The sequence below is a fragment of the Bos indicus x Bos taurus genome, chromosome 4 (assembly GCF_003369695.1).
Source record: "Bos indicus x Bos taurus breed Angus x Brahman F1 hybrid chromosome 4, Bos_hybrid_MaternalHap_v2.0, whole genome shotgun sequence".
NCBI classification, from domain to species: Eukaryota; Metazoa; Chordata; class Mammalia; order Artiodactyla; family Bovidae; genus Bos; species Bos indicus x Bos taurus.
In genome coordinates this window covers 43,151,492-43,177,978 of record NC_040079.1, presented here as the reverse complement: position 1 = coordinate 43,177,978, position 26,487 = coordinate 43,151,492, and the positions used below count along the sequence as shown (strand labels likewise).

At 46.2% G+C, this 26,487-nt stretch overlaps 1 protein-coding gene across 7 annotated transcripts in view; it reads right to left on the bottom strand.

Moving 5' to 3' along the window:
• Positions 1-26,487, bottom strand: part of CCM2 (CCM2 scaffold protein) — a 53,501-nt gene that overhangs the window by 10,290 nt on the left and 16,724 nt on the right. For 5 of the 7 annotated variants that reach the window (XM_027539286.1, XM_027539282.1, XM_027539281.1 and 2 more), the window contains one exon: positions 20,411-20,584. The exons of the other annotated variants lie outside the window; for them this stretch is intronic. In XM_027539286.1, the coding sequence (XP_027395087.1) occupies positions 20,411-20,584 (174 nt within the window). The remainder of the gene's footprint in view (positions 1-20,410; positions 20,585-26,487) is intronic. 7 annotated transcript variants of the gene reach the window in all.

Genomic DNA, 26,487 nt, shown 5'->3' with positions numbered 1-26,487 from the left:
GCTAAGGAGGACACTCCCACGCTTCCCACCACACTGCATCAATGTTGTCATCAAAGTCCTGCAAAGGACACCTCAAAACTAGTTTGGTGGAATTTGTATTCTAAAAAGGCAGATAAGAGAATTCCCTGGCAATCCAGTGGTTAGGACTCCAGGCTTCCACTGCAGGGGCCCTGGTTCAATCCTACAAGCCACATGGTGTGGCCAAAAGATAAAAAAATAAAAGGATAAGACAAGGATGGCTTGTGTTCCCAGATCACAGTTGGAAATTGAAAACAATAGCTCTGAACAATCTGCTAAAAAGGAAACATATTAAATCATAAAGGGCCAGGCAGCTGAGCGATGAGCACAGAGAAAGAAGTGACAGGAGGCCATGAAGCACTCGGCTAACAAACCTCAAGGGTCTTGAATATGGCGTGGACACAGTGAGAGCTGTGTTCACATCACCACCAATTACCACAGGTGTTATATGTGCTTTAATGGATTTTACTGATTCCTCTCCAAGAATAGATCTCTTACACTCGACATTTCTGAGCCTCTAGTTTTTAAGGTTGCTGTTAACAGGATGACAATGGACTTTGTGTATCTGGTTCCACATGTAAAGTCGTCACTACTGTTCTCAAGAGAAAAGAGCTGAACAAATGAACATGTCTTCTCAGATCCATCAGAGAATGAGGTCACAAATTGCTTCCCCCAAAAATGGAGAGAGCAACAGGGGACAGAGAATCACAGCCCCCAGGGAGAAGCTGCAGGGGCCAGGTGGGCAGGTGCATTGGAAGGGGGCTGACAAAAGGCTGGACGTGGGCATGGACGAGCTTAAGACAAAACTCTGGGGCCAGTCATACAGGGTCCCAGGTTTACTTAAGCTCTACCTCCAGGAGGCCCCCCTAGCCAGGATTCTCAGAAGTTGTCTGCAGCTTCTGGTGGGGTGGGGGGAAGAAACCACTTCCAGCTATGACCAGTAATTTGCTCTCTTCAACAAGGGTCTTTTTTCAAGGAAAACTATTTGACCACGGCCTGACCCACCTGGGGAAAGGTAAACACCAACTCCAGCCCCCCAGCAGCTCTGTCCCTCCTAAATAAGACATGTGTGTGACGGTCACAGCCCAGGGGCACAAGCTCACAGGACAACAGAGACCTACTCATCAGAGGGCTAGTGCGCTCCCCTCCCCAGCAGCCCCACTGCATCCACGGGCGCCTGTACAACAGGAGATGACATGTATCGGACCCTTTTAATAGCACACAGCTGCAGCCAACAGTAAACACAGCCTAATTCCTGGCCACATAAATACACAGCCTCACCTCTTTACCTCAGCTCCTCTCACCTGAATCACCACACCCAGCTTTCAACAAAAAATTACAAGGCATGCTAAGGCAAAAAAACACTGAACAGACAAGGCAAGCATCAGAATCAGACTCAGATATAGCAGAGGTTTTGGAGTGATCAGACCAGGAATTTAAAACATCTATGATTAGTAACTCCAGTATTCTTGCCTGGAGAATTCTACGGACAAAGAAGCATGGCAGGTTACAGTCCATGGGGTCGCAAAGAGTCAGACACAACCGAGTGACTAACAATTACTTAGCCTGGTGGCTCAGATGGTAACAAATCTGCAATGTGGGAGACTCAGGTTCGATCCCTGGATCAGGAAGATTCCCTGGAGAAGGGAATGGCAACCCACTCCAATATTCTTTCCTGGAGAATTCCATGGACAGAGCAGCTTGGCAGGCTACAGACCTGTAGCCTGTAGTCTGACTCTTTGCAACCTCATGGTGGCAACTAATACTTTCACGATTAATATGCTAAGGGCTATAATTAAGTGAACATCATCCAAGAGCTGATGGGCAATGTAAGCAAAGAGACAGAAATTCTAAAAAAATCGAGGGGAAATGTTAAAAACCAAAAACAGTACAACAGAAATGAAAAATGTTTTTGATGGGTTCATCAGCAAATGGACACAGACAAGAGAAAAACCAATGCGCTCAGAGATATGTCAGTAAAAAGTCTCAAAACTGAAAAGGAAATTGGGGGTGGGGGAGGAAAAAACAAACAAAAACGGAACAGAATATTCAAAAGCAGAAAATTACAAAAGGTATAAATAATAAATGTGCAATGGGACTACCAGAAAAAGGAGAGGGAAAAAACACAGGAAGGGACTTCCCTGGTGGTCCAATGGTTAGGACTCTGCACTTCTACTGTCGGAGGGCCCAGGTTTGATCCCTGATCGAGGACCTAAGATCCCACCAGTTGCATGGCACAGCTAAAAAAGAAAGAAACACGAGAAATACCTGAAGTGATAATGGCTGAGAATTTCCTCAACACCAAAACCACAGACCCAGCAAGCTCAGAGGACATCAAGCAGGATAAACAGCAAAACGAAAAACAAAACCAAAAAACTGCACCTAGGCATATCATATTCAAACTGCAAAAAAAAAAAAAAAAATCAAAGACAGAGAAAACCCTGAAGCCACAAGAAAACAGCAAATAGCACCTTACCTACAAAGAAACAAGAATAATAATATAGCAACAACTGTATCAAACTTGTCCTCAGAAACCATGCAAGCAACAGAAGAGTGAGATACTAAAGCACTGAAAGAAAAACCCACCAACCTACACTTCTGTATCTGGTGAAACTTCAAAAGCGAAAGAGAAATCAAGATTTTCTCAGACAAACAAAAATTGGGGGATTTCATGAGTACTTGGCAAGAAATGAGAACTTATTCGGAGAAAAGGGAAATGATTTGGTCAGCAACTGATCTATTTCAAGGAAAAAAAATAAGAGAAGAAATACACAAAGGTAAAATAATACCTTCTACTTTTTTAATTGTAACTGACCTAAGAAATAACAGTTTGTTCAAAACAAAGATTGTAAGAGGTATTCAATGATTATAGCTTAGGGAAAAGTGAAATGAATGGCAGCACATTATATGGGACAGAGGGAGGAACTGGGAATATTTGGTTATGAGGTATCTGCACCACCTGTGAAGCAAGGTACTGTTATTTGAAACTGGATCTAAATTAGATATAAATGTATTCTGCAAACCCTTGGGCAACCACTAAAAGTATTCATAAAGAAGTAAAACTGATACGTTAAGACAGGAGAAACTATGGAATCATACAAAATGCCCAAATAAAACCATATAAAGGGGACTTCCCTGGTTGTGCAGTGGATAGAAATTTGCCTGCCAATGCAGGGGACACGGGTTCAATCCCTGGTCTGGGAAGATTCCACATGCCGCAAAGCAACTAAGCCCGTGTGCCACAACTACTGAGCCTCTGCTCTAAGGCCCGTGTGCTGCAACTCCTGAAGCCCGCGCGCCCCAGAGCCTGTGCTCCACAGCAAGAGGAACCACTGCAAGGCGAAGCATGAGCACTGCTGTGGACAGCAGCCCCTGCTCACTGCAACTAGAGAAAAGTCAAAGTGAAGTCGCTCAGGCCTGTCTGACTCTGCGACCCCATGGACTGCAGCCCACCAGGCTCCTCCGTCCATGGGATTCTCCAGGCAAGAGTACTGGAGTGGGTTGCCATGTCCTTCTCCAGGGGATCTTCCCGACCTGGGGATTAAACCCGGGTCTCCCACATTGCAGGCAGATGCTTTACCATCTGAGCCATCAGGGAATCCCTCCACAAAGCAATGAAGCAGAGAAAGCCTGCACAAAGCAACGAAGACCTAGTGCAACCGGAAAAAACAAAAAGGTGGAAGACCAAACAAAAAACAAGAACAAACAGGAAATAATTAAAAATATGGTAAATATTAATCCACTGATATCAACAATCACTTAAAGTGTGAACCGTCTCAATATACCAATTAAAAAACAAAAACTGTCAGATTCTAAAAAAATTCAAAACACAACTATCTTTTGTCTACAAGAAACCCACTTTAAGGACAGGTGTTAAATACATAAAATAAAATGAAGTAATTTCACTAACACATAACAATCCTTAATGTATGTGCACCTGATAACAGAGCTTAAAATTCACATGAGGCAAAAACTGAGAACTACAGGGAGAAACAGATGAATCAACTAATACAATCAAAGACTTCAGCACCCACCTCCTCTCACAAACGGACAGATCCAGCAGGCAGAAAATGATTAAGGATGAAGGCGAACTCAACCTTCTCAATCAACTGAATATAACTAACATCAACAGACTACTTCATCCAACAACATCATTCAAAAGAATATACTTTCATTTCCAGTTTACATGAACATTCACCAGGATGGAACACATTCTGGGCCATAAAACACACCTAAATAAATTTAAGAGAATAGAAACCATATAAAGTTATGCTCTCAGATCCCAGTGGAATTCCTCGAAAGACACAATCTACCAAAATTCACACAAGAAGAAATGGATAATGTGAACAGGTATGAGTTATTAAAGAAACTGAATCAATAATAACTTCTAAAACAGAAAGTATCAGGCCAAGACAGGTTCCCTGGTGAATTCAACTTAATATTTATTTAAGGAAGAAATTATATCAAGTTTCTATACTCTTCCAGAAAACAAAAACAGAGAAAATACTCCCTAACCCATTCTATGAGGCAGCTTTACCTTAGTACCAAAACCAAAGATACTGTAAGAAAGGAAAGATCAATATTTCTCATAAAGAGATTAAAAAAATCCTCAACAAAATATTGGCAAATCCAATCCAATGTTTAAAGAGTTATACACCAAAAGCAAGTGGTATTTATCCAAGGTATGCAAAGTTGACTCTACATTCAAAATCATTTAATGTGATCTATCACATTAACAGGCTGAAGAAGAAAAATCGTAATATCAAACAAATGCAGAAAAAGCATCTGATGACATCTAATATTCATTCATAACAAAAACTAAGCAAACTTGAAACAGAGGGGAATTTCCTCAACCTGATAAAGAGCATGTACAAAATCCCTACAGTTAATATCAATACTTAATGGTAAGAAGTTCTAAGATGGCCTAAGATCAGAACAAGGACACAATGTCCCCTTTCACCACTGCTTTTCAATACTGTATTGGAAGTCCTAGCTGATGGAATAGGACAAGAGAGGGAAATAAAAGGTATAGATTGGGAGGAAAGAAATCAAACTTTGTTTGCAGATGCCTCTCTGACCGGGGAACCAAGCAGGCAGGTCACTCTGGGGATTATCAAATGCAAGGAAGGTAAACACAGAAGCTTGAGTCAGTTCACCAACTGCTGTGCCTGGCAACCACCTGCCCACGCAAAAAAGAAAACTGGCACAGAGAGGAGAGGAACTAGCAGAAGCTCACACAGGGCACAGTGGCAGACAGAGGCTGAATCTAAGCAGTCAGTTCCACTAAACTTCAGAAAAGCTGCTTCCAAAAGCTGTTCAGTGAGTGCTGGGGAACTCCATAAGGAAATGCATACTTATTCTGAAAAGTTTTAGAGTTTATCCTTTCTAAGGTGGGGGTGAGGGACAGAAAATAAAACTAAACTCTGTATTGGGGCTTCCATGATAGCTCAGTTGGTAAAGAATCCGCCTGCAACGCCAGAGACCTCGGTTTGATTTCTGGGTCAGGACGATCCACTGGAGAAGGGATAGGCTACTCACTCCAGTATTCTTGGGATTCCTCTGTGGCTCAGCTGGTAAAGAATCCACCTGCAATCGGGAGACCTGGGTTTGATCCCTGGGTTGGGAAGATCCCCTGGAGAAGAGAAAGGCTACCCATCCCAGTATTCTGACCTGGAGAATTCCATGGACTGTACAGTCCATGGGGTCGCAAAGAGTCAGACACGACTGAGCGACTTTCACCTCACTTCATTTCAAACTGTGTATTTATTTCCCCACTCTACAGGGCCGAGAATCCACTCCTCTGATAGAGCAGTTTAGAAATAAATAAGCGGCACATCTAATTACTGGCTCATACTTAGCGTGTCACAAGTGAACACTCCAGAACGTTTCTACAGATGTACAGTTAGCAGAGGTCTTTCCATCCTCTTCTTATGTGCTCATGTAAACCACATGCAGACCCTTGCATATCTATCCTCACATTTCCTGATTTCAAGTCTTACTGCTGCTGCTGCTGCTGCTAAGTCGCTTCAGTCGTGTCTGACTCTGTGCGACCCCAGAGACGGCAGCCCACCAGGCTCCTCCGTCCCTGGGATTCTCCAGGCAAGAACACTGGAATGGGTTGCCATTTCCTTCTCCAATGCATGAAAGTGAAAGTGAAGTCGCTCAGTCCTGTTTGACTCTTAGTGACCCCATGGACTGCAGCCTACCAGGCTCCTCTGTCCGTGAGATTTTCCAGCCAAGAGTACTGGAGTGGGGTGCCATCGCCTTCTCCACAAGTCTTACTACAAAGCCACAATAACCAATAGTGAAGTCTTACTACAAAGCCACAATAACCAATACTGAGGAACTGGCATAAAGACAGACATACAAAGCAATGAAATAGAACAGAGAGTCAGAAATAAACCTGCACACACAGTATCAGTTGATCTCCGACACAGGGACCAAGACCATTCAATGGGAAAAGGACAATCTTTTCAACAAATGGTACTGAGAAAACAACATTCCACACACAAAGAATAAAGTTGGGCCCTCACCTAACACCATATACAAAAATTAACTCAAATGGATCAAACACCTAAATTTAAGACCTGAAACTCTAAGACTCTTAGAAGAAAACATAAAGAAAAGCAGCTTCACGGCATTGGATGTGGCAGTGATTTATTGGCTATGATACCAAAAGCACAGGCAATAACAAAACGTGGAAACACCTCAATTCTTGGCAGAAGAATGGATAAACCCAATGTGTTATAAACAATGGGATATTACTCATTGTTAAAAAGGAAATTCTGACACATGCTACAACATGGATAAGTTCAGTTCAGTTCAGCCACTCAGTCATGTCTGACTCTTTGCAACCCCAGCACGCCAGGCCTCCCTGTCCATCACCAACGCCCAGAGTTTACCCAAACTCATGTCCATTGAGTCGATGATGCCATCCAACCATCTCATCCTCTGTTGTCCCCTTCTCCTCCTGCCCTCAATTTTTCCCAGCATCAGGGTCTTTTCAAATGAGTCAGCTCTTCGCATCAGGTGGACAAAGTATTGGAGTTTCAGCTTCAACATCAGTCCTTCCAACAAGGCGGATAAACCCAGGCACAAAGAGGCAAACACTACATGATTCCACTTATATGAAGTACCTAGAGTGGTCAAATTCACAGAGACAGACAGTAGAACGGTGGCTGCCAGACGCTGCGGCCAAGGAGACATAGGGTTACTGTTTAACAGGTACAGAGTGCCAGTATGGCAAGGTGAAAACAATTCCGAACATGAATGGTAGTAAAGGGTGCACAGCAATGTGAATGTCAAAACTATTCAAAAAACAAAACCCATTCAACTGTACACTTAAAAATGGTTAAGACAGTATGGCAAAACCAATACAATATTGTAAAGTAATTAGCCTCTAATTAAAATAAATAAATTATTTTTTTTAATAAATAAATTATTTTTTTTAAATGGTGAAGATGGTAAATTTTACGTTATGTGCATTTTACCACAATTTAAGAAAAACTTTTAATGGGGGGGGGGGAAGCATAGGCAGCAAGAAAAAAAATATAATAAATCAGACTTCATCAAAATTTAAAACTCTGTACATCAAAATATAAATATTAAATATTAAATATCAAAGGACACAATCAACCAAGTCCAAAGGCAACCTACCCAATGGGAGAAAATAACTGCAATCAGATATCTGACAAGAAGTTAATACCCAGAATATACAAAGAACTGTAACTCCACAACAAAAAACTAACAACCTGATTTAAAAATAGGCAACAGACTTAAATAGGCATTTCTCCAAAGGTGATATACAGATGGCCAACACACAAAAGGATTCTCAATATCACTAGTAATTAGGGAAATGCAAATCAAAACCACAATGAGATATTACTTCACACCCATCTGAAAGGGCTAGTCTCAAAACAGAAAATAATACGTTGCTGAGGACATGGAGAAACTGGAATGCTTGCACACCGCTGGTGGGAATGTAAAATGGTTCAGTCAATATGGAAAACAGTATGGTCATAACTTAATAAAACACAGAATTAACCTTTGATGCAGCAAGTCCACTTCTGGATACACATGTAAAAGAATTCCAAGCAGACATTAAACTCTTAGAAGAAAACATAGGGCAAAAGCTTTGTGATATTGGATTTGGCAATGACTTCTTGGTTATGACACCAACGGAACAGGCAATAAAGGGAAAAACAGACAGACTTTGAAATTTTGTACATTAAAAGATACTATCCAGAGTAAAACAGCAACCAGCAGAATGGAAGAAAATATCTGCAAATCATCTATCTGACAAGAGAACTCCTAAAACTCAACAAAAGACATCTGATGCCAAATGGGCAAAGGACCTGAATAGACTTTTCTCCAACGAAGACGTGTGTGCGGCATGCTCAATCACTCAGCTGTGTCTGACTCTGCAACCTCATGGACTGTAGACCACCAGGCTCCTCTGTCCATGGAGTTTTCCAGGCAAGAATACTGGAGTGGGTTGTCATTTCCTACTTCAGGGGATCTTCCTGGCCCAGGGACCAAACCTATGTCTCCTCCACTGGTAGATTCTTTACCACTGAGCCACCAGAGAAGCCACAAAGAAGGTACACAAATGTCCAGTGAGCACATGAAAAGATGCTCAAGATCACCAGTCATTAGATACATACAATCAAAGCAACAATGAGATAGTGCCTCACACTCATTAGGATGGCTAGTGAAAAACAAAAACAAAGAAACAAAGGGCCTCCCTGGTGGTCCAGTGGCAAAGACTTCAAGCTCCCAACGCAGGGGCCCGGGTTCCACCCCTGATTGGGGAACTAGATCCCACGTGCCACAGCCAAGAGCTCGCAGGCCACAACGCAAATCAAAGATCCCATGTGCCCCAACCAAGACCCAGCACAACCAAATAAATATTAAAACACACACACACACAGAAAACAACAAGTTGTTAGTGAGGATGTAGAGATACTGGAACACCTGTGCGCTGTTGATGGGAATATAAAACAGAATTACCATATGACCCAGCAATTCCACTCCACACACACACACACACACCTCATCCCCCAAAAGAATTGAAAGCACAGTCTCAAAGAGGTTTTTGTACCCTCATGTTCACAGCAGCATTATTCACAGTAACTACAACATGGAAGCAACCCAAGTGTCTACTGATGGATGAATGGATAAGCAAAATGAAGTATATCCATACACTAGAATATTGTTCAGCCTTAAAAAGGGAGGAAATTCTGTAATACATTACAACATGGGTAAAAATTGAGAATACTATGCTAAGTGAAATAAGTCCGTCACAGAAAGACTAATAGCGTCTGATTCCACTAATATGAGGTTTCTAGAGCGGTCAAATTCACAGACACAGAAAGACAGATGGCTGCCAGGGGCTGTGGGGAAGAAAGAATGGGAAGTCTTTATTTACTAGGCGCAGTTTCGGATTTACAAGATGAAAAGGATTATGGTGACGCTGCACAGCCACACGCGCACGTCTAACCCCACGGAACTGCACACTTCGAAATGCTTAAGATGGCATGTTTTATGCTATATTTTAACACAATTAGAAAAAGAAAAAAAATAGAAAGCAGATACCTGAACAAACTTTTGTATGCCCATGTTCACAGCAGCATTATTCAGAATAGTCAAAAGGTAGAAACAAACCAACGCCCACTGACAGCTGAAGAGAATATATATACAATGCAATAGTATTTAGTCTCAAAAAAAAAAAAAAGAATTCTGACACAGGCTACAACATGGATGAAACTTGAGTACGTTATACTAAATGTAATTAAAGCCAATCACAAAAGACAAATACTGTATGATTCCACTTACACGACATTCCTAGAAGAGTCAAATTTAGAGACAGAAAGCAGAATGGCGGTTGCCAGGGGCTGAGGGAATAGGAAGTTACTGTTTAATGGGAAGGGTTTCAGATTGAGAAGATTAAAAAGATCTGGAAGTAGATGGTGATGATGACTGCACAACTATATCAATGTACTTACTGCCACCGAAATATACACTTAAACATGGTTAATTTTATGTGATGCATATTTTGCCACAATGAAAAAATCTTTTCATTGCTTTACTCAATAACTGTATTTGCTAAAAGCTTTTTGAATTATAATCAATATTATACTATATATTAGTTACCACTTCTAGATTTGCAGCATCCAAAATTGCTAATTTTGTTTAAATTCAAATAGTTTAATAATAATAATAAAAAAAAACTAAGTTGGGGTCATATAAAAATGCCCCGGTATTACATCTGCATGGCTGCACAAGAACTGCCCCTGCCTTTACATGGCCTGGGGGACACAACGTCACCACCAGTCTCATCTTTCTCAAAGTGCCACAATGCTTCAAATTCAGGCTCACAAATCACCAAAAAGGATTCTACTGTCTTCACAGAGGTGAGGCCTCATTCATTTGAGATTTTTTTCACTGTACAACGTGTATTAGTAAAACAAATGTTACCAAAAAGGAAACGAGCAGCTCTGATCCCTGCTAGAACTCGAGATGGGACAGTGTGGGCCTTCTGGACAGATCTGACCCTGCCCTGGGCAGTTCCCTGGCCAGTGCTGACCAACATGCAGTGCCTCCGACTCCAAAATCAGGGACCAGTCCACACCTGCTGTGAGGTGACATGGTGTCGGATGCTGTGCCAATGAACTCAGAGGGATGAATGTGATGGGACAAAAGAGACCAAGGGAACATCTGACGAGCACTCACATCAGCTCCATCAGCCCTGGGATCAAAAGTGGACTGTCCTGGGCACTGGCTATCCCCACCGCTTTCTCTAGTGCCCTTATAGAGACTGCAGCTGACTCAGGAGCATGCTGGTGAGCTCACCACTTCAGCTCTAAACAGCCGAAAGCACTTCCAAAAATAATTGCTAATGAGATACAAGAAAAGTCCATTTGTACCTTAAGCCTAAGTCAGCCTCCCTAGAACATGCACCTCTCTGGCCTTGACCTACAAGCTTCCTATGGCAGAGCATGGGTGCTGATGGGAGGGAGGGACTCTGAGACTTGGATGGGGGACCCCTAGGGAGATGCACTTGAGACCTACACACACACACCTGCCTTGCTTGCAAACTACACACAGGCCTCACCGGATGGGCAACTCTCTTGACAATACTTCTCCCTGGGGTCTGCCCTCTCCCTTCCCAGCCAAAGACCTGTTCCTGAAGTCAAATTTCAGCATAGCAGGACTGGGACCTGCTGGTCCTACTAAACGGAGAAGCCTGAACACTGATGGAGCAGCAGGTACCAGATGGAGGCGGATGGAGCCCTACTACTCCATGTAGACGAGCACTGTCTATGGAGCTCTGCCCATAGACTTTAACCCCGGTCAGGGGCCCGGACACGGCTCTCACTCGCTGCTCGTACAGCTTAGGAGCTCAGCAAACTTGAAGCCTGTGTTAAACCCAATGGAGATGGCAGAACTGTGGATAAAGGTTTCAAAACACGCCGAGAGGTAGGCCTGTTGGACGGGATCTACCGTGTAAGACACAGAACCCCAAGACCACCCCTGCTTCTTGGGAGGGCTAAGAAGACACCCCATTCTCAAGGACAAGCTGGAACAAATGAGCTGGCAGAGGTGCTGGCACCACCAGGCAGCTCTGTGGTGGCTGTTCTGAGGTGAAGGGAGGAGGTGCTTTAGAACCAGGCTTTGGGCTTCCCTTGTGGCTCAGATAGTAAAGAATCCACCTGCAATGCAGGAGACCTGGGTTCGATCCGGAGGTTGGAAAGATCCCCTGGAGAAGGGAAAAGCTACCCACTCCAGTACTCTGGGCTGGAGAATTCCATGGACTGTAGAGTCCATGGGGTCATAAAGAGTCAGACACGACTTTCACTTCACTTTTCCTGGAGTGAGGGGGACAACAGGACCCTGGGAAAGCAGAAGCCAGGAGGGCAGCTCTTAGCCACCAGGAGCACAGGCAGGCGTGCTCACTGCAGTGGGCAGTAACTTACTGTAAATGGTCAAATGGCAAGGCAGAGGATGGGAGGGCGAGGCTGGTATGCAGGCCCTACAGAGATACTAGAGTAGAGGGGTTCCCAGTGTCAAGAGAGCTGCTGGGAGCCAACTGGGGTCCCGCCTGATGTATACAAAGGACACCACCACTGAGTGCACTGCTCCAGTGCAGAGCAGCAATCTCTGAGCCGGACTCTAGTCTCACAAAGTGCCTGAAGGAGAGGCCAAGCCCCGGAGAGTAAGCTGGTAACACTGATACTGCAGGGATGTCCCACCCCACCATCCCATTCCATCACTTACTTCGAGGAAAACCTGTTCAAGGTGGGTGGAAGAGACAGTCTGAGACACTGTTGAAATTCAGAGGCCCAGGTGGCCAGCAAGGTCCCCTTCAGGGAGGGGGCACATCCAGAGAGGACATCTGAAAGGATGCCATCTCTTCAGAGATGCAGGGCACATCTGGATGCAACAGTCATTACACCACACTTGGTCCCCAGTGGACAGAATGCATGGGTCTGGGGGCCCAAAATAGGGCAGTGGGAGTGGCCCTGGTCACCATCAATCCAAGAGACACACATGAGGAGCGTGTGCCCCCAGCCCTGAGACTATTGGCTCTGTAGGTTCTGAGAGCCTGGCCCTACTGATAAAATGCTCCTGTGAGGGGAAACAAAAGGGATGTACACTTAAAACTGCAGTATCCTCCTGATGCCACAGACAAGCAACCAGAGAAAGGCCTCATTGTACTGAAGGGTTGGCCTGGGTCATGAGGAGGAGGTAGGGAAGCTGCTGCATAATAGGGACAGCAAGGTGCCTGTGTGGCCTTCAGGTGCCACTTACATGCCCATAAGTGAGCAGATACGTATCTTTTTCCTCTGTCCCATCCTGCTTCCTTCCCTGCCCTTCTCCTGAGAACATGGCCTGAATCATCCAACACGATCTCTAGTTTCAGGCTCTGTTTCAGGCTCTGCTTCTTAGAGAACCCAGACGTCCCCGAACAACAACAAGCAACAAACAGGGAAAACTTACAACTCACTTCCCGGTGAAGGGGGAACTTACCAACCACACTCAGTGCTGGGGAAGATGTATGGAAAACCACAAACCACTCAACAGGAAAACGGCTACAGAAAGACACTTAAGAGATGTGACTTGGGAAAAGATATACAGCTTCACTAAGTATGAACTGTGATGAAACTAACTAAGACCACCAGATTGGCAAAGATCAAAAAGCTGCATGTACACTGTGTCGCTCCTTAGAGTGTGGATAACAGGCATTCTCCCAGACTGACAACAGTGTCTACCAGCTTAAATCTTACACGACGGGCAACCTGGAAACGTCTGTCAAAATAGAAAGAAAGCTTTACACCCAGAAATTCTACTTCAAATTTAACCTAGAGAGTTAGTAAAATGTGTGTAACAGAGACAAATATGTACGAACAGATCACTGGTTACATAAAAATATGGTTCCGCTAAATAATGGACTACTACACAGCCAGCGAAATGGACAAGGCAGCTTTATGTGCCCCAACCTTCCAAGATATGTCACGATCCATTGTTGCCTGTAAACAGCAAGGTGCAAAGGACCCACTAGGTAATCATCTGGGGACACACACGTGTGATCTTGTGTACTGACAAATCCCCCTTGCAGAGGCACACAAGAAGCTGATGCCAGGAATTCCTTCTGGTGGGGTGGGGGTGGGGACTAGGGAACCTCTTTTCAGAAAACCAGGAATCTCTTCACCATCTAAATTTTGCATCATGTCCATAACTTATGTATTTAACTTTTAAAAATACAGTAAGTAAGACACATTAAGAAACCAAGATGCTTGATGATGCTTCTAAATGCTTCACCAAGAAGCATCCCGGGGTGAGGTGGGGGAAGCATCCTGGGTTTGGGTTTGGTATCACACATGTGAGTGCCCACTGCTGGGCCCAGAATTCAAAGCCAGAGTGTGAGTTCACAGGGCCCAAGCCTGCACTGCACTGTGTTCCTCCAGGACAAATGTCAGCTTGGGATAGCAACTAAAGGAAGGATGCTTCTGCTTTAAAAAGGCAGGGTAGGGATTCAAGGAGAAAAAGAGTTAAAATGGTACAGTGTTGCTGTACACAGCAAGCATTTAACACAGAGAAAGCTACTACTACGTGCCTCTCACTTTCATGTTGCTGCTGCTGCTAAGTCACCTCAGTCGTGTCCGACTCTGTGTGACCCCATAGACGGCAGCCCACCAGGCTGCCCCGTCCCTGGGATTCTCCAGGCAAGAACATTGGAATGGGTTGCCATTTCCTTCTCCAGTGCATGAAAGTGAAAAGTGAAAGTGAAGTCGCTCAGTCATGTCTGACTCTTAGCAACCCCATGAACTGCAGCCCACCAGGCTCCTCCGTCCATGCGATTTTCCAGGCAAGAGTACTGGAGTGGGGTGCCATTGCCTTCTCCGCACTTTCATGTTAGTAATGTTCATTCTAAATACAAAATACTTTCCATAAAGAACCACACTCCAGTATGTGGGAGTAAAAGTTTCCTCACCACTAGCAGGCTCTGTTGCTGTCACAGTTTTTATTTTATCAAAGTATCACACGTGCGAAGTTTAAAGAAAGGTTACACAGTCCCCCAAAGTGTTTATTAACAAAGAACAATCTGGCCCCAATCCAGGCAACGCTATACACCGCTCCCTAGGGGCAGCAACTCTGGGTCTTCTGGACTAGGACTAACTTTCTAAATAAAGGTTTTACGTTGCTACTGCCTGATTCATCAATTTAAGACAGGAGCTGGTGATCTCCAGTTATGGCAAAGAAAGATTCACCTCTCTTCTACCACCACTCCCACTTCTTCCTTTCCTCTCACAATTTAGATTAGCTATTACCTAAGCATTACCTGGCACTTATATCATTCTGTTACGTATAATTCTACTTCATGACTGTGCCAAGACATACAGAAATCACAACTTTATGCATAACCTTTCATTTTTTTAAAAACCTTTAAGATAATCATAAATCACATGCAGTTGTAAGAAAGAATACACAGAGATCCACTGTACACCACACCGTGTCACCCCCTAAGGTAAACATCCTATGATCACACAGGACCACAACCGGGATACTAACTACATGGTCAATTTACAGAACATTCCATCACCAGGTCCCTCCCATTTCTCTTTTACAGGCATACCCACTTCCCACCGACCTGGTCTCCTCCTTAAGCCCTAGCAAGTCCTCTCTGTTCTCCATTTCAATAACTCTGTCATATCAAGAAATGTTATAAAGGGGAATCATACAGTATCTAACTTTGGGGATTGGTTTTTCTTCACAGAGCTTAATGCTCTGCAGATTCCTGGAAACTGCTGAAGGAATCAGTAATTCTCGCCTTTTTACAGCTGAGTAGGGTTCCACAGTATGGCTGTCCATCACTTGTTTAACCATCTACTTACTGAAGGACATCTGGGTATTTCCAGTTTCTGGCTATTATGAATAATGCGGCTTTTAATAATCATGTACACGCTTTTGTGTCGACTTAAATTTTCATAATTTCTGGGAGAAATACTCAGAATGCAACAGCCAGGTCACATGGCAGTTCAGGTTTAGTCTCTAAGAACCTGCCCAACTGTTTTCCAGTATGGCCGCATCATTTTACAAGCCCATCGGCCATGCAAGAGTGATCCTCCCCACCCTTACCAGCACTCGGTATTCTCACTAATGTTTTAACTTTAGTGATTCTGGTAGGTATGCAATGATGTCTCACTGTATTTTAATTTGCACTTCCCTAATGGCTAGTGATGCTGAACATCTTCATGTGCTTATTGCCATCTGAATACCTTCTTTTGTATGAAACGTCTCTTCATGACTTTTGCCCGTGTTCTAATCAGATTATTTGCTTTTCTATTATTAGGCTTTGAGAGTTCTTTATATATTCTAGATAAAAGACCTTTAGCAGATAGGTGGCTTGCAAAGCAGATAGGTGGCTTGCAAATATCTTCTCCCGGTGTTTAGCTCGTCTTTCCACTCTCCTGATGGATTCTTTGGCAGAACACAGGTTTTTAAATTTTATGAAGTCCAGTTTACCGATTGTCCCCTTTTTGGTGTCAAGTCTAAGGACTCTGCCTACTCTGGGTCCTGAAGATTTCCTCTTATGTTTTTCCCCTAAAAGTGTTATAGCTTTACATTCTACCTTTAATTCCATTGTCCATTCTGAGTTAATTTTTGTGTAAGATGTGAGGTTTAGAGTGTAGTTCATTTTTCTGCCCATGGGGGTCCATTGGCTCCAGCACCATTTGGTAAAGAGACACTTCCTCCACTGACTTGCCTTTGCACCTCTGTCAACAATCAGTTGGGTATATTTGTGAGGGTCTGTTTCTGGGTTCATGATGCTGTTCCACTGATTACTATGCTGATCCCTCTGATGCTACCACACAGTCTTCATTGCTGAAGCTCTAAAGTACATCCTGAAATCAGGTGAACTGACTGCTCTCATTTTTCTCTTTTCAAAACCTTTCCATGTAAATTTTAGAATATTCTTGTCCATATCTGTAAAATATCTTGTTGGAATTTTGATAGGAATTGTATCAAACCTATGTATCAGTTTCGGGAAAACTGACATGTTAACTAGGCTGAATCTTCCAAACCATGAACGTGGTATCTCTCTCCATTTATTCAGATCTTTGATTCTTTCATCAGTGTTGTGTAGCTTCCAGCATACGAACTCTAACGTGTTTCATTAGATTTATACCTAAGTAACTGTATTCATTGGAGAAGGCAATGGCACCCCACTCTAGTACTCTTGCCTGGAAAATCCCATGGATGGAGGAGCCTGGTGGGCTGCAGTCCATGGGGTCGCTAAGAGTCGGGCACGACTGAGCGACTTCACTTCACTTTCATGCATTGGAGAAGGAAATGGCAACCCACTCCAGTATTCTTGCCTGGAGAATCCCAGGGACAGAGGAGCCTGGTGGGCTGCCGTCTATGGGGTCACACAGAGTTGGACACGACTGAGGTGACTTAGAAGCAACTGTATTCATGTCTGCAATTTATTTAACCTTAGAAAATGAGTTAAAAAGTGTTCCCTCCATTCTTGTTTTTCTGGAAGATTGTGCAGACTGTTAACTCTTTAAGCACTTGATACAATTTTCCAGAAACCACCTGAGCCTGGTGAAGTTTTTTACGGGTGTTTTCAAATTAGATATTAAACTACTTTAATAGTTATAGGGCTCTTCAAGTGATCTATTTACTAGTGACCTGTGGTAGTCTGTGCCCTTCAAGGAACCAGCCCATTTCTGGGCTGCTGTTTAAGGGTGCTCTAGAGTCGTCTTTAGTGCTTTCTCATCAGCCCTTGTCTCCTAGCATTTGAAGGACGACCGTCACTTCCTTCTGGCCCCTGATGAGAAGTCTGCTGTCATTCTGTCTTCCCCATGGGTAAAGTGTTCCTTCTCACTGCTTTCAGGACTCTCTGTATTCACTTTTCAGAAGTTTCACTATGACAAGTCTTAGTGTGCACTGTGTTGGGTTTATTCTGTTGGTGGTGCACGCAACTTCTTGAATCTTTAAGTCTGTCTCTTTACCAAATCAGAGAAGTTTCAACCATGACTATTTTAATCAGTTTTTCAGCTCTCTCCACCCCACCCCAGCCAGCCATCTCTTCTCCCTCCAGGACTCTGATGACACAAATGTCAGAAAATCTGCTCTAGTTCCACAGCGGGAGGGAGCACAGGTGGAGGGGCTGACTCCCCACTGGCCCCTGCTGCCACCTGAGTTGGAGGGCTCGTCTTCCCTGCTGAGCATGGTTGGCCTTCCAGCTCCCCAAGCGGCCCCCACTGACAGGAGGGCTGGTGTGTGTCACTGCTGCTGTCTGAGGGCAGAATTCCAGGCTCCCCACGTCTCCACTGTTACCTCAGTTCCACTAGGCATTCTTCAGGGATAAGTCTCTGCTCCTTACTCAGCCTCCTCTGGGGTGAGTTCTGGTCCCCACCTGGCCTTTGCAAGCAGAAGCAGTGGTGGGGCCACAGGTTTTTAGTCACCTCTGGTTGGAACTGAGCAGGTACTGTTAAACATTTTCTGTCCTGCTAAGCCATTCTTTTCTTGGTCTTTTGGCCAGAGGGAGTGAATTTTGTTGGTTCTTCTTGTTTGCCAGCTTCTTCAGCTCCAGACTTGAGATACACGAGGGAAAACAGAACTGGGGAACTCACTGGGTCGCAGCTTGGGTCCTGAGGTCTGCTCTGCCATCTCTCTACCTTTCAGTCTTCTTATAGTTGTTACATATACAATGTCCAGGATTTTTAGTTGTATTTAATGGGAATAATAAGGGAAAATGTTGACTCCATCTTCCTGGAAGCAGAAGTCCCCAAACTTTTTTTTTTCCCCCAAAAAAGTATTTTGCTTATTTATGGCTGCAGAGGGTCTCTGTTGCTGCAAGGGCTTTCTCAAGTTGCAGTCAGCAGGGGCTACTCTTCACTGCAGTGCTTGGGCTTCTCACTGTGGTGGTTCCTCCTGTTGCAGAGCACAGGCACTGGAGTTCAGGCTTCAGTAGTTGCAGCACATGGGCTTAGGTGCTCCACTGCATGTGGAATCCTCCCGGACTAGGGTTCAAATCCATATCCTCTGGACTGGCAGGTAGATTCTTAACCACTGGACCACCAAGAAGTCCCCCAAACTTTAAATTTTCATGGTGTAATATACGCCTACCCTATCACTTGCTTTGTTTCCAAAGCACATTCTGTCTTCCCAATTCATCAGCAGCCTCTACCCCAACATATAAAACCATCCGCACTCTGTTCTCCCAGAGCTGCTCTAGTCTGTTTTTCAGATTCCTGTCCTGGGAATTCCCTCTGCTCCTCCCTGTGCCTAAACTCCAGTTCTGGACCTGTGTTTTCCATTCCCCTGGTGCATCCTTGTGCACTAAGGCAGTACATCCCCCAGGAACCTCGTCAGAATGGGCTCTGCAGGCTCATGTTTTAGAGAGCTGATTTGTCTGGTTATTATGACCAGAAAGGGATCCTTTCAATCTGAGAGTCATGTCTGTTGGCGAATTCTGCAAAACACCCTTGCTGTCTTAACAACTTCCTCCCACTCTCTTCCATTTCTTCTTCTCATGAGTCAGCTGCTAAACCTCCTGGATAGATTCTGCAATTTTTCTCTCTCCTCTTTGTTTACTTTATCTTTTGGTTATCCTTTCTGGATGATTTTCTTTACCTTTTGACCCCTCTAAAGAATTGTTTATGATATATAATTAAGATATTTTTAATTCCAAAAGTTCATTTCCACCTGTTTTCCTGTTATCTCACAGTTAACAGTATTTCTTATTTTTCCGACAATACCACATACTTTAATTTTTCCTCCAGTTTCTGCATTGTAGACACTGCATTCACGTTTACTTCTTGTGTTTGTGCTGGGCTCTGTCCCTAGGTTACACGTTTTTCCTCAAACATGTACTTCTCCTTGGCTGCCTATGACAGAAGCCATGAGCAAAGGCAGAGCTGCAGAGCATCGCTTCTTTCAGGCTGGCGGGGTAGTCACAGCAGGGTCATGTGAGGAAGCACTTCTGTGGGCTGCGTGGCTTCCACATAAAAGCATCCCTCTGAGGATCCCTCTTGGCAAAGGCCTGGTTGCAGGCCTTCTGAAAGCTTGAGGGAAACGGGGTTGGCGATTCTCACCGTTCCAGACAGGTTTTGACTCAATCTGCTCGTCTTCCCACTGGGTCTCTCCCCACCCTCCCCTGGGCCAGGTGCCCCCATGTCTAAAGTCCCCCTAGTGCTGAGTCTCCACCAGGGAGACCTCCCACTTCCCACCATGCCAGGTGAGAGCGGACCCCTCCACACGCTCACAATGTGCACGGTGCCTCCCTACACCCCCACACACCCCCAAGACCAGCTGGATGGCTCTGCGTCCTCTGAGGGACGAGGGTCCAGCTCCGAGGGCACCATGAACTTGCTACCCCACCTTCATCAGCTCCTTCTGCAAGTTTATGGGGCTCGCTCGTTACTGCTGCCCCCTTTCCCATTCTCTCTGACCGCACAGTTTTATACCTTTGTATTCATTTCTTCTCACTCCAGTGTTTAGAGAAAGCACTAAAAATACAGCAGTGCACGTTCTGTTAATCCACAAGCAGGCACAGCCTCTGACAGGATTCAGAAGCCTGTGTCCTAGGCTGTGACAATGACACAGGGGACAGCTCTAAGCCTTTACCAAGGAACTGAAACACACGGCCAGCCTCTACGAGTAAGGAGGCGGCTTGCTCCCGGAGAGAAAACCAGAAATGGGGCCAGAAAAGAGCAATCTGGGGACTGGGCACCCGGGTATCAGACATACCACCACGGGTGCACCACCGAGTGGGAGTCAGCCGAGGTGCACGTGGGGACGGGTCCCAGACCGCAGCGTGTGGCGCACTGAGAGCCTTTGCTGGCGACAGGCAAGGTGTGTCCTGTGGCCGTGGACTTACCTTCACCTCCTTCTCGATATAGTCGCTCAGCAGTCTGTCGGGCTCGACGCGCTCGGGCAGGGACAGCACCACAGTGTGCAGAGGGCGCCTCTCTGTCACCTTCTCATGGGCTTTCTTATCTCTACTCTTTTCACCTTTTAGGAATACTCGTTTAAACGGCGACACAATTCCAGGCTGCAGGCAGAAACGGCAATGGTTGGAGTTCATTATTCACAAAGGCTTGGTGTTGTACCCACGGCTAACAAGCAGAAGTGGCCCAAGCCACTGCCACATCCCCGTGCAGGCAAGGGCTGGCCATTGCTGCCACGGTGGGCCAGGCCGAGGGCTGCCTCGGGTACCGAGGGGCTTGTCCCTCACCTGTTCACAGACACTTAGAAGATTCAAAGGACAGTTCTCAAGGTGAGTAAACTCAGGAGACGAAAACAGGGCAGAAACGGGAGATTCCCCCACAAGACAAAAATGCTACATTGTTCCACCCCTCCCGGCTCTGCCGGGTCACTTCACTGCAGTCTTCGGAGAAGGTGGGGAGGTGTGCCCAGGGCTGTGGCACCAACAGAAAATGCAGTCAACAGTCGCAAGGCCACCTCTACACTCTCCTGTGAAAGCATGGCCTGTGCTTCACTGTCCCCTCCCTCTGCCAGGGCCTCAGGGGCTCAGGGCTCTGACCAACACCTAGGTGAGCAACCTCACCCCCAAATCAGTGTCTAGACCAGCCTGAAGGCCAATCTTGCAATCAAAGTAAACCTGCAGAGCAAGAACCAGGGAGGTCAGGGAGAATGAAGTCAGCCTCGCCTGCGGGCCCAGAAAAAGGTCTGGACCCCTCCCAGCAGCTCCGAAGGGCTCTTTGGAGGTGACCACTTCCAGTCACCCAAAGGAACATAAAAGCAAAGACAACACACCAGCATGCAGACCTGGCAGGGAAATGTCACTAAACACGGGAGCAAAACCCAGAGCTGGTGACCCATCCCAGACGGAGAAGTCACCTTTCACTGTCCTGTCTACAATGCTGCAGCTTGCCTGCCTGGGCAGGACCCACAGCAGGGATACCTCTGACCAACACTTATAGGAACAATGTACATGTCACCAAACATGCTCTAAAAGCTCTCGTTTCCGTTTCTCCTCTGCATGGGAAATTCAGCCACCCGCCATATCCCACCCAAAAGAATGCCACAGAGCCGATGATTCTGTGAGGTGCCTCGTCAGCCCGTCAGTCTCACAGATGGCAGGTGGAGAGGGGCAGTGACTCCCCCACTAAGGCAGGTGAGGCCTTGGGGGCCTCCCGGGAGATCCTGCAGGGCCTGCCCCACACCCACTGAGACGCTCAGCTATAAAGGCCACCCCACCCAAAAGACACCCTCCACAAAGTGAACCCCAGCATTCTTCCTGCTCCTTCTAGCCAGAGTCTGGGTTTTCTCCTCTGCTCCTTGGTCTGTGCTCATTACCCCTGAGTACTTGGCACCTGGATATCTGCCTTTTACTCCTCTGATCCCCCAGAGTAGTAATCCTGGAGAACCCCTTCCTTGTGGCGAATATCAGCCTAGTTGCTGCTCCACACCCCAGTGCAGCCCCTCAGCGCTTCATACTGGATGTGGGGTGGGGTGGGTGTAAAATAATGCTAATATGAGGCCCACAGGGCTAGGGATGATCATGACAACGTGCATGTGGGCCTTCATTTACTTTTTGTTTATATATGTGAAATTGTTCAAAACATTGTTATTTTAAGGATATAGTTCCCATCTACAGCTGCTTACACTGACATGAGTTTGGGTAAACTCCGGGAATTGGTGATGGACAAGGCCTGGCATGCTGTGGTTCATAGGGTCGCAAAGAGTCAGACACGACTGAGCAACTGAACTGAACTGAACACTTAAGCCATGACAAGATAATCAATACCATCATCACACAGACAGCGTCATCTCCACCGTCTCAGAACTGCTGAGTGGACAGAGGGTGCCCCTTGGAGGACCCCGTGACGGGTGATCCCAGCTCTCAGACAGACCACCCTCCTGGTCCTCTCAGGCTTCTTTCTCCTCCCTCCCACAGGCACTGTCAGCCCAGCACAAGTTAGGAGAGTGGGAGGGAAGAAGGTGGGGCACTTCAGGTGAAATTCGGGGGTGGGGGGCGGGGTCTGGACCAGGTTGTTGCCATGCAGGGCTCACATGGAAATGGTGGGAAACGGTCACCCACAATTTCCCACTCAAGCACCGATAGTAAACTTTACATTGAAAGGGAAGCTGGGAATGGAGTAATATAAACATCATGTTTCACCAGCGTGACTGCGGCAGGCCAGGCCAGGCCATACTGAACTGTGATTCCATCTCTGGCTGACATCCCACACAGATGACGCTTCAGTCCTGTTCTCCCTGACTGTGTATCTGCGCTGAGAGCCTCCCAGCTTCTATGATGTACAAGGCACTGCCCTAGAGCTGTGGAAATACCAAGGAATGTAACACGTTACAGAGATGACCTATGTCTGAAACTGGCCAGAGTAAACATCTGTCCCTACACCATTTCTACCTATTAACCTCACAGAATTCACTCTCTCAGATCATAACCAGCGGGGGCACAGACATGGTTGATCCTGAATCTGACGGTGCGTGAAAACAGCTCAGTTCAATCTGTCTGATGTTCCACCTTGCCACTCCTCTACACCTGGGAGCAACAGGAAACCAATTCAGAGGTGAGAGGTTTTGCCAAGGTCAGCCAAACCACCAGGGCCACACACCACATGCAACCCAAGCTGTTGTTTTAACAATGAGGGACGGGTTATAAAGTCAGTCTGTGTTGGAAAGGACCCAGAGCCCAAGACCTACAACGCACCTTAAGGAGACACTCTGCCAGCCGAAGAAACCAGGACGGCCTGCTGCAGATGCCCCTACTGCTCAGGGATCAGCTTTCCCTATGCTGAGCCCCACCCCGCCTTCCTCTGCCTTTACCTCTTGTGACCCAGCACCCCTCAGGGGAGAAATAAAACTGGTTAATGAAGGGGTTTGGTGCCTCTGCCAGCCAGGCATCAGGAAGGTGCTGCGGAGGCATGAGACAGAATCCCCACCCTCAAGGCGGTCACCACCGAGCCCACAGAAGATGAACAGGGACTAAACCCACGATGAGAACTGCTAGTCAGGTGCCTCAAAGGTATGCTTCAGTGCCAAAATGTCCTGTATTTAAAGGAGCTACCCTGGCAACAAGGCATGCCCTGTGATGGAGTGTGGTGCCAGACCTCCACTGCTCACAGGCTAGCAGAGGCAAAGGGAGCGGCCCCTGCAACCCGGACCGCACACCAGACCACCTGGTCAAGCGTGAACGTGGCCTAACTGACTGGGAATCAGACACAGCTTCCCAAACTCAGTCCTTAGCCTTGCATACACAAGGCACCATGTGCTTTTTCTTAATGTCCCAAAGAAGTTTCACTGGTGGCTGAGCCTTTCTAGAAAGTGGAATGTTGAAACCATTGTGTAAAGAAAGACACCCTAGCAAACCTGCAGCCTTCCTCTGCTGTCTCGCCCCATTTTAGTGCAGAACGGGGGCAGCTGCTCCACCCAAAGAGAGCAGGCATGTGACACAGGAGATGCGCGCCCAGCTCCCACTGCAGGAGCTAGAAAGCACACCGGCTGGGAGTTGGGGTATGGCAGGCATGGTGGGGGCCCCTCAGCTTTTCCAGAAACACAGTGAACAAGACGGCACCTCAGGGTTTTGGAACTAATGGTGCTTTTAAACATGAAATGTAAAAGGAAGTTCCAGTTAATACATTATTGACCATGAGATTTTTGCAGAAACTAACACCTGTGGCCAGTGATTTGTTATGTAAGTGAAAGCTGAGATGTCTCTGGTCAATAACATTCAGGTAACAAGACATATTAACACGTCTCTGGTCAATAAGTTGCTTAAAAAAAGAATACACTGACAATTAAAAATATTCTTGACATGCAGAATCAGGACTCCATTAAATGATTGTGGATTCTTTAATTCACTGGAATAGCCTCCAAATCAATATAGTTTTTTAAAAAATGGTTTTAGCCTGTGCAACTGTTTACTCTTCACTCAACAGGTATATTTATTGAGCACTCGTGTTCATCATCACCATAACGATTTTATAATCTTCGACCCAAAAGACGGAAGAAAGAGCCCCTGGAAAGAGCACAACACCAAGCACAGTTTCTCTTGGTGAATGTTGCCCTGGCACTGATGCCACCCAGAGTGCATCTGCGTCCCAGTTTCTTGTGAAGAAATGGGGCCCTGAGTGTTGAAAGGAACTGGCTGAGGGTCCAAGGCACAGAGCCAGGGGGCGGACGCAGGGCTTCATGCAGACGTCGCACGTGCAACACACGCTGCTTCCTAGAACTAGCTCCAAAGTGAATCCTGCTGCTGCTGCCGCTAAGTCACATCAGTCGTGTCCGACTCTGCGTGACCCCATCCCTGGGATTCTCCAGGCAAGAACACTGGAGTGGGTTGCCATTTCCTTCTCCAATGTGTGAAAGTGAAAAGTGAAAGTGAAGTCGCACAGTCATATCCGACTCTGAGCGACCTGATGGACTGCAGCCCACCAGGCTCCTCCGTCCATGGGATTTTCCAGGCAAGAGTACTGGAGTGGGGTGCCATTGCCTTCTCCGAAAGTGATCCCTAGATCCTTACAATACTCTTGGTAAAGGACTTCCCTGGGGGTCCAATGGCTAAGACTCCACACTCCCTATGCATGGGGCCCGGGTTCGATCCCTGGTCAGGGAACTAGATCCCACATACTGCAACAAAGATCTGGTGCAGCCAAAGAAAAAAATAAATATTTTTTTAAAAAACTTTTCTTGCAGTATTTTCCATCTTATGCTTGAAACAACTTTTGAAGTTGGAAATCTCAAATGTAGCTTTTAGTTAAACACACACAACTGACTCTGGTCCACTTAGTACTTTCCTAGAGGAAGGCCCCAGGGTCAGGCTGGCCTTGAGCATTGTTAGATTACAGCCTGGCCTAGACTTTCACTTGAGGTGATGAGGCTCTGAGTATCTGCATATCCTAAACAAATTCTCAGAGGCTATGTTCTCTGTCAGAGCGTCTGTTTATTAATTTACAGTAAGAAATGCATGTGCTGAGGAAGCAGCACAACCACTCCTGGAAAAGCAGCCTCTACCTGGAGACCAAAAGGAATGATAAGGTGAAAACACCTACCAACTCGCTCCTCGGGCACAACTCGCAGCTCAGCACGTTCTGGAGAAAGTGTGTGGCAGTGCAGGAAAGAAACCCGTGCTGGGAACCTCAAATGCCCCAGTCAGTGCTCAGGAAGCCTTATTTACTCCTTTAGTAGGTAACACAGAACTGCCCCTGAACAAAGGCTTCAAGAGCAAGGCCCTGGGGTCCTTCAGTGGGCATTCAGCAAATGTCTAACGGGCATCAAGCCTGTGCCCAGCACTGGGGCTATACCTTGAAGGACCCCTGTCCCCGCCCCAGGGCCCTTTCTGCTGAGGGAGGGAGAAGACAGCAGCTTGGCAACGCTCTGGCTCCACAGGGCTGCAGGGCAAGGCCAGGGAAAACACCAAGGCCAGAGGGTAGGGTGGGCAGAGCCACAGTTCTGTCCAGCTGGGCAAGGCAGTGGCTACTCCACCCAGGTTCAGACCTGCCAGGTGCGCAAGGCACCCTCACAAATTCTCTCCTATAAGTACACTGTTTAAAACGGCACCGCAATATTGCCTATCTTAACTCCAACTACCTTCCAACACTCCCTGTATGCAAATCAACAAATTTATAAAGTTAAGTAGTTCAGCGCCTACCAACAGAAAAAGAGCCTTTCTTAGGTGCCTCGGAGTCCTAAATAAAGAACAGGACACAGCCAGCGCCCCAGGACCTCCTTACAGACTCAAGTTCCCCATCTCAGGGCTGGGTGTGAACCTGCCCTCCACTGCAGCGGCTTGCTCCACTGACACCCAGCGTCTGACCCTCCACGGGCAGCCAAGACCACTTGGGCCAGGTACACGGCCCCTTCGTCTTCCCTTGGGCGTCATAAATGAAACTCAGGCGCGAGTCCGAGACTAGGACTGCACTTTTTCCTGACCTTTTCCCTAAATCATTTTCGAACTCAGATCTTGGG